The 8,848-nt window shown below is 47.8% G+C and overlaps 1 protein-coding gene across 3 annotated transcripts in view; it reads right to left on the minus strand.

Annotated features, from left to right (window-relative positions):
- METTL24 (methyltransferase like 24) overlaps nt 1-6,494 on the minus strand; it is a 42,651-nt gene extending 36,157 nt beyond the window's left edge. For 2 of the 3 annotated variants that reach the window (XM_035564791.2, XM_050709675.1), the window contains exon 1: nt 6,149-6,494. In XM_035564791.2, the coding sequence (XP_035420684.1) occupies nt 6,149-6,448 (300 nt within the window). In that variant the 5' untranslated portion in view covers nt 6,449-6,494. Of the gene's footprint in view, nt 1-35; nt 320-6,148 lie in introns of those variants that run through there. The other variant, XM_035564795.2, reaches the window with a different exon arrangement.
- Nucleotides 6,495-8,848: the final 2,354 nt, after the last annotated feature.

The following is an 8,848-nucleotide window of genomic DNA, read 5'->3' on the forward strand; positions in this document are numbered from 1 at the left end:
TGAAGATGAGTGGTGGTTTGCACAGACTTTCTCACCTACGCATTCAGTCTTTTATCCGGGCTGTGCTGTGAGTGACAGCCATCGCTGTCACGTGCTGGTGTCTCTGGAGCACAGCGCTGCCCCAGGTCCCACGCTGCACCACCTACATCGATGGAGACTCAGTGGAGACGTCAAAGCACGTGGATAAAATCCAGTGGGAGTCGCTGAAGTCTTCCCTTCAGCGTGACAGAGACGTCTGGCACACGAGCACCTACCATGCACAGCTCTAACAGATGGGTCAGTGCTGATGTGAACTGACTGAACGCGCTGGGATGAAACCCTTACTGGCTACCAAGTTAAATATTTACTCAATCCCCACCCTCTTGTGGGACCTACAGGCCATGCCCAGAGCTACTCAGCCACTCACTACAGCATCGCTGCACAGGCTGGAGGACAGGAAAACCGGTCACTTCCCTTGGCAGCAGCCCAGTTCAATAGTCTGAGCTGAGGACAGCAAATGGGATCGGGTCAGCGTGGTCTTCTTCCTCCATCAGCTACCACAGTCATGAAGGATCCACTTTCTGCATGGGGCTCACAGACCGCCCAGGTTGGCTCAAGAAAAAGCTGGAACAACTACCAAAACAGCCAATTATGGAACAAGATACCAAAAGGAGAACTTGCCGCCTCCATCTCTGGGTTACGTCTTTAGATGGGGAAGCTTATATACCCTAAAAACAATTTTTCTGTGCCACAGCTATCTACGAAAAGTTATTCTCTATACAGGAGAAAGAAAGTCGTGAGTAGGTATTTGAAAGAAATCTGTATTGTTGGGTATAATTACATCTCATTCAGCTGTAATGCTTCTGAAAGATAATATTCCCCAGCCGCTTCTCAAAAATTCATGGAGGACAAATCTATTTCAGGTAATACAAAGCGTGTAAGAATCAAGGTTATTCTGAGTGACCATTTGCCTCACAAGCCTGCAAGTAACATCGCTGTCAGAAACAAGACGACCACCTCCTCTTTACAGTCTACCGTAAATACATTTAATTGGTGGCTGAAATACAGCAAAATGCCAGCGATGTTCTTTGTCAGAGACAGTAGGAAGGATCCCTGCGCTCTCCCTGTACCTTTTGGTCCCTCAGCTGTCCCCACCCAGCGGTAGAGCTGGCTGGTGCTCCCGAGATGTGATGGTCGGCTGTTGAGAACTGCTATCAACAGAAGTTCGGTCTTTTCTTCCAAACACAATAACCTTTCCCCCAGCCTGTGCTATAAGCCTGAATATCTGAGCAAAGACCAAGGCTCTCACAGCTGTTCCCCAGGCACTAATGGCCCGAAGCCGTAAGCTGCTACCTCGTGCGAATCTTACAAGCTTAGCAACTTTGGGTCGGTTTATCTTTGCTAAGAGACCTCCAAGCGCTAGAGGAAAAAAGTTGTCAAGTAATGCTCCTTCCTCTGGGGCCACTCAGTCAGCACAGGACTATTACGGAGGAGTCTGGTCTCTCCAGTGAGGTATTAAGCCACAGCAATGACCACTTAGAGCCTTTAAAGACCCCATCACCTCTTTTTATTAAATTGACATTAGGTCATTGTTCAGGCTTAATTCCAGACTGGATAATCACACTCTGCCCGCCAGACTGCTTCGCTAATTGCGGGGCAGGTAAGTGTGGAAGTGACCTCAGGAGGCTGACTCAGCTCTACCTCCATGCCTTGCAGCACGGCTAAGAGCTTCGCCGGACGTCTCGCCAAAGTTCACACTTTTGCTGAGGGCCTTTCCATTGCTTACCCAACTGGAGAGTTAAAACATTTTCCTAACATCTCGCCTGAAAATGAAGCCAGTTACTTCTTGTCCCGCTTACGGTGGACCTAGGGAACAATTGGTCATTATGTCCTCCAAAAAAACAATTTTGTTTTGAGTTTGAAGAGCCTTGGCACACTCCTCTCATAACGTACTTTGTTCTATTTAAAACAAGAGGTCTATGTTAAAAAACCTCTAAGTTAAACCTTAGAGGTCTGGCTGCCTGTACCTCTTCAGATCTTTTCCCTCCCATTGACACTCTCTCTAGTTGGTCAGCTCGGAGGTGCCCAGGTTCAAGTGAAGTAATTCCCAGCTCTTCAGTGTTACACTCTTTTTCTGCAACCAAATCATAGCTGCAGTCCATGTTTGTAAAAGCTAAGACATTATTCACTCTCCAACAGACATATGTATTTGACTTCACCAAAGTCAAAGACTAGATCAAGTTTTCTCCAAGAATTTTGGCTCTTGCCCATCAAGATGCAGAGTAACCCCCTATCCAAGTAGTATCCAAAGCTTATCAGATTTTAAAGATGTGAAGTCAGCTTAAAAACAATATACATACAAGTAAAATGAAAACTTCTAATACATTTGCTTACCAGATTCACAGAACAATTCAAAAGGACTCTTCGCAGAAGCCCTACATATCACCGACATAAGTGAAAGTAGCATCGCCATTTTCAAAGTAAAAATAAAAATTAAATTGTAAGTAAAACCTTAGCATTAATGCAATGCTAAATTGCTTGGAGTCATTTTGAACTTGCCATATTATTAACTACCGAAAAACTATAAAAGAGTTATTCCCCATTGCTTTGAAGATATCACTCCATTAAAGATGAGAATGCATCAGTCATTGCTGAAGAGAAGCAGTAGCCTTCTGGATATAGTTCTTATTTGGGGAGGGGGGAAACAACCATCCAACAAACAGCGAAAAACAATTAGTCTCTATCTTTGAAGAACAAAAATAAGAATGTATACAAGTATAAGTAATGCCTACAAAAATACAATGCCACAAAATTGTTCTGTTTTAGGCAATGATGCTTCATGTTTCAATATATGTTGTAACTGCAGACAAAATGCAAATGGACCCACGCAGCAAAATCTTAGCTTTAAATCACCAAAGGCAAAGATTTTCATATCCATAGATGTGAAAGAGCATCCATTGTCATCAGGTTAACTTGGGCAGTTGCCACACTCCTTGCCTTTGAATAGCCCAAACAGACAGAGAGGTTTACAGCGGATATTACTGTTTTAAAACAAAATGTAGTTGTTTCCTTCTAGTCTTAAAGAAGGCACGCTTTCAGAAATCCACCTGTGGCTACAGCCTTGTGACTTGAAGCATTACACCAAGTCCACCTCCCAGGAATCCTGGACTGTAAAACCCAGCCAAACCCATGCAGAAAGCAGGAACCCAAACCTCGTTTTTTAGGAGAGACAGTCACAGAACTTGCCAGCATTGGCAAGGACAACTGCAGGAACTTAAAACATCTGCCCAGACTAAAATCTTTTTTTTTTTTTTTTTCCTGTGCATAACTGTACTGCACCATGTAAAACTTCATTTTTCTTCTCCTCCTCCTACATGGAAATAAATCTGCCTAGAAGTCAAATAACTCCAACTTTTCCTAAGCAGCCTAATGGAAAAGGCTCCCCCCCATTTCAGAACACAAGAGCCTAACATGGCTTTTTACTGCAATTACTGCAATAAGAATTTGCTGTTACTTCAAATTCCAAATGCAATATTTTAGTTGGTTGTTGTTGTTGTTGTTTTTACTGTCACACCCTGCAATAACATTTTAAAACTTGCCTCCGATGTCTGTGGGTGTCGGTGAGAGTGCAGATCTCACTGATACCTACTACAAGAGCTGGTACACGTGTCAGAATTTAAATTGTTTACATGTAGCTGGAGTTTTGTTATCTGCTCTGTACATTCCCATACCAATGCTCAACACAAGCAGAGTTTAGAGTCAGTTTATAAACATATTTGGTCATTTTATTATCAACAACACAGTTTTAAGCACTCCCACCAAACTGCAAATGGGATCACAAACTTCTGTTTGCTTTACATTTGCAGCACATCATGCAACTCTCCATGTTCTTCAGAAGATCATCGAGAAAGCCAAACTTTGACTATTACTTTCCAGCAAGAGCACCAACAGTGACTTTATTCCCTGTGGTTTTCCACAAGTATTTTTCATACATGCACCTTAGGTGCTAAGGAATGCACAGACACTTGTAACCTCGGTGGTAAACTCCTTCCATCTGCCATACAGTCCCTCTGTCCACTCAAAGAGATTTATCCGTGATCAAGAAAAGCACACGTTTACACCAGCAATTTCCTGCAGACACAAGGGCCACTTACAGGCAAATCTCCATCTTTCCCACCCTGTCTGGGTCTTTCTTTCCCACCCTTTTGGCGCTGTTGTTTGCTTAACTGCAGCTCTGCTTGAGAAATAAATGACAGAACTCTGCTTCAGGAAACTTTAAAGTAATTCAAAGTAGTCATCAGATAATTTCCCTGTGTGTTTTTGCAATTTCTTTTATAAGGCCAGAAAGTAGGATATTCAGCTAGACTGATGGAAACTTTCTGTTCATCAGCCTTTTCCTTTAATTCAGTGATGTAAGCTGAAGCAGAGTTGTAATGAAACGACACGAAGGAAACGGAGCACAGCTCACCGTAGCTGATTTTTTACCACCACCATCCTGCTGGCTCACACATCGCAATATATTCCAACAACTAAACCAGCAGCGAGGAAAAACATACCTGAAAGCCCCTGCAGACTTCAGAAATGGACCGACAGTGGTTTACGGACAGATGGAGCGTGCAAAAGCATACAAAACCCATGGCAAACGACAATCCCAACCTGGCAAAGCACAGCTGAGCTGGCTGCATCCCTCTCCACCAGCCCAAACCTGCGCACACCAGCCAGCTGCTGGCAGCAGTCTGGTGCTGCCACCTTTCTCCAACAGGGCTGGAAGAAGCCACAGACCGCTGGTGTGAGTGTCCGTGCCTGGTAAGAGCCCTCACCTTGTCTTAGAACAGTCTGAAGTGACCTAGGGAAGTAAAGGATTTCCTGGTGACAAGCCTATAAATAAGAATAAAACCCAAATGAATCAGTCCTCTTCTTTAAGCTATTGTACCTGATCGCCACGTCAACAAGAAAAAATGGCAGTATTCAGACCACTTTTATTTTCTCTTCAGGTTTTTCCCCTATGTCTTCGTTTACTGACTCTCTCCTCAAACCAGAAATTCCCAGAATTTCACTCCCACTATCTCCACAGCCTTATCTTCACTTCAAGGATTAGATTTTCTTAGTCTGAATCAACATGCTTCAGCCAAAGGGCTGAACATGGAGACAACTTTGTGGTCTCAGACTTAAACAGGCAACCCCACTCTACTCTATATTTCCTAATATTTTTCACTTGAATTAATTACTGGGATTTAATTGAAGCCTCATCAGCAATGTGCCAAACACCATGACCCTACAGCAGTGATGTTTGAAGCACGTCACCTGGAAATGCATGGAAACATACTGTGGGACGAGGGAGCCTCGAGCTCTCCAACACCACGAAGCACTGCTAGGTCTCTGGTGCGATGAGCGCTCTCTCGTATTGCTAGTTCTCCCCTTTGATTTCCTCAAAAAGATCATGAAACAGGTTCAGGGAGTGCTTTACTTTTGTCTCCTGTGTTTGATGCCATGCTTAGCGCATGTCTTCAAGAAGCTATCTGAATCCACGTGATAACAATTTTTTTCCTATGAATGCTAAAATTATCCCATAATTACAATCATTCAAAAGCTGGGCTTTAGGAGAACACCAGCTAACTCAACATTGACCAGAAAAGCCACAAAAACTGACACTGCGAGATGCAGACACCTCAACAAGGTACCAACGCCAGGATGCCACGTGGTTATCATGCTGAAGAACAATGCCACCCCGCGACAACGTCATCCTCATCACTGCCATGGTGGTGAAGGATGTAAGGCATCATCTCATTTCTCCTTCTAAAGCCTTCAGGAAACCAGGGAGAGAAACCAGCGGTTTCCTTTTCCCATCACAGCTCCCCATGGAAGACGAGGCAGAACAAGAGAAAATCTAAAACGCAAGAGCTCACTGATTACCTCTGCTTTAAATAAACTACTGGGGGAATATGTGCAAAGAGAGGAGAGCGGATTTGCACACGGGCAGGGCAGGGGACACCTGCCCAGGTGGTGTCTGGAGGCGACCAAGAGGTCTCTCCGTCCAGGCAGGCTCTGGCGGCCGCACGTTCAAAGGTCTGCACCAGCACCTCGGTGTCTGACACGACAACCCCCCGAGCTGCCACAGAGCCACCCCCCGGCTCCTGTCGCGACACGGCTGCCCTCCCCCGGCCCCTACCTTCCTGCGGGGGCCGCCCGGGGGCTGCGGGGGGCAGCAGCCGGGCTGGGCGCCCCGCCGCCGGCCGCTCCGCACGTAGGTCACCCGCCGCCGGCCCGGGGGCGCCGCCGTGCCGCGGGACTGGGGGGGACCCCGGGGGGGAGCCCGGGGGGGAGCCAGCTCCGCAGCCGCCGCCCCCCGGGGCTTCTCCTCCGGGCACCAGGATCGCCGCATGCTCAGCTGGAGGCAGAGGAAGAGCGCGGCCGAGAGCAGGCAGAGGCGGAAGGCCGAGCCCCGCCGCAGCGGCCGCTCCTTGGGCATCGCCGCCCCGCCGCAGGGCTCATGCCGCCGGCGGGACGGGGCCCGGGCCGATGGGGCAGCGGCGAGACCCCGCCCCGAGCGGGGCCGGCCGGGGAGGGGCCGCCACGGGCCCCGGGCACCGCGGCGGGAAGGGGGCGGAGGGGCCTGTCTGGCCCTCAGCCCTCAGCCCCCAGACCCCAGCCCTCAGACCCCAGCCTTCAGCCCCCAGCCCCCTGCCCTCACACCCGGGCCCCCCGGGCTCCCTGCCGGTCAGTTTTGGAAGGGGAAGGCCCGGTGGCAGCAGGCTTGTGGCTGTGAGGAGAATCCCGCAGCAGTGTGAGGGGATCGAGCTCCCCAAAGCCGCTCGAAGTTTAAACGCTGAGGGACTGAAGCTTTCCTAAACGCTTTGTCAGAGCGCAGTCAAATAAATGAGGTCCATCAGGAAAAAAAAATCGGGTCTTTCCCATATTTAGCATCCAACGTCCGCTTGCTGTTGTGCTGTTGTTGTACAGCTTCAGTGGAAAGCTCTGAACCCCGCCGCTCTTCTGGTCCTCACCAAACCACAGCCCTAAACGCTGATCTCGTGTGGGTCCCCGCCAGGCTGATCGGCCTTCCTCTGTTTGGGAGGATGCGGGGAGCGATCCCCGTAAAGAACAGCCTGGGAGCTTGGTGTTTCCTTTATCCTTTGTGTTTTAACAAACGGCTGCATTTCTTATGCCTCTCCCCCATCTCTTTAAACGTAAGTCTGCCCATCTTAAACAGAACAGAGGATTTCTAAAGACAGAGAAAAAGGCAACACTGAAACAAAGACCTCAGGAAACCTCAGGTACCTGGACTAGCACAAGAGTCAATGGGAATTAAGGTGGCACCTTCAAATTCTCACCTCTCCAGCATCCAGCAACCTGGAGTGAGTTGCAAACTAATTTATTTCCCCAGGAATGAGCTGCAAAGGCACCTGCCTGTGAGCAGCTCCTGTTGGGAGGAAAAGGAAATCAAAATTCCAGTATCGTGCATGCGGCTCCTGTTCAGCCGGGGGAATCATCTCAGCCTTTCTGAGGTGCCAGCAAATGCATTCAGGTGGTTTCACAGCTTCTGCAAAGCATGCTTGCTTTTTGAGATGGGCAGCAAGCGGCCTCCCCTCCCTGCTGTCCCCCAAGCAAGTTGGATAGTCTTAGGGGAAAATGTATCATGCTGGATCCATCGCAGCAAAAAGTGCTGCCACATAACGCAAGGAGTAGCAAAAACACCGGCTTTGAGTATGAGCATGACATTCCTACTGAGAGCAGTGAGTGTTATGCCTTCATAACTGGAATCAAACTTGGCTCCTGATGTGTCTACTACTATTTCTACAGCTATTTCTACTACTTTTTCTACCACAAATTTCTACAGCTCCCTTCATTTCTTCAGAGAAAGTCCTTAAAAATATGAAATTCCACCAGTATTCATGAATTTTCCTAGCAGCAGAGTGCTAAACTTCTGCGAGGAAGAAATTTAACATTAATGGAAGTTCATTGCTTCAGTCCTGTCTCTTCTGCTCATAAATTAAATCTTGCCTGGGATACTGTTGTGTAGCAAAACCTCTCCTGACACTGGTGAGCTTTCCATTACGCACACACCAGACTTCAACAGATCACATCCTAGTTCAAAGAATCCTAAAAGTCCATGCGAAGCAAATGCATGCCGGGCTCACAGCACTAAGGGCAGCACCAACTTGCTGGGGTTGGTTGTGGGGCTCATTTAAAGCAGGGGTCAAGGTGAGGCTCTCTGTTTGCTCCAGAGGACCTGCTGCTGTGTGGCCAGCTGAAGCCAGCCAGCTCAAGGAAAAGGTTGATCTTGTGCTGGGCTGTGGATTTGAGAACATCATAGAAAAGGCGAGACAAGGACAAATTCCTTCAGTTTTCCATTGCCACCTTCTTTGCAGCAGTCATTTGATGCTGATTTCTCTTACGGCCATTCTCAGCTGTAACGTTCTGCCTCCACCCACTGTCATGACTTGTGTTCATCTTCTGGCTTGGCAAAATGTTTGCCCAGATCTCTATGCAGAATTAAAGCCCAGGCAGGAAAAACACCACTGGGAATTTATTGGATTCTCCAAGGGCTGTTAATGGAAGTAAAGTGTCCCTCCTATAAAATGAGAGAATGATTAAAAATGCTCTTTTCTACTCAGCTTAACAACCCCATTTGGTATGAGCCACATGCCAAAATCTACAGGACAGAGCGAAGGACGACCTTTTTTCCTCTCCTCCCTCCTACACTCCTGGCTCGTGCTTTGAAAGCTGCAGTGACGTTGGTCCGTGTGCCTGAAAACAGAGAGCTTTTGTGCAGAAACTTCCACAAGGTCGCATTAAAAGCGGCTGCATGAAGCCAAGCACAGCGTCCCCCTGCAGAAGATGTGGAGCTGTGCGTGGGGACTCATCCTGA

Source organism: Cygnus atratus, chromosome 3, assembly GCF_013377495.2.
Source record: "Cygnus atratus isolate AKBS03 ecotype Queensland, Australia chromosome 3, CAtr_DNAZoo_HiC_assembly, whole genome shotgun sequence".
In the NCBI taxonomy this organism is placed as follows: Eukaryota; Metazoa; Chordata; class Aves; order Anseriformes; family Anatidae; genus Cygnus; species Cygnus atratus.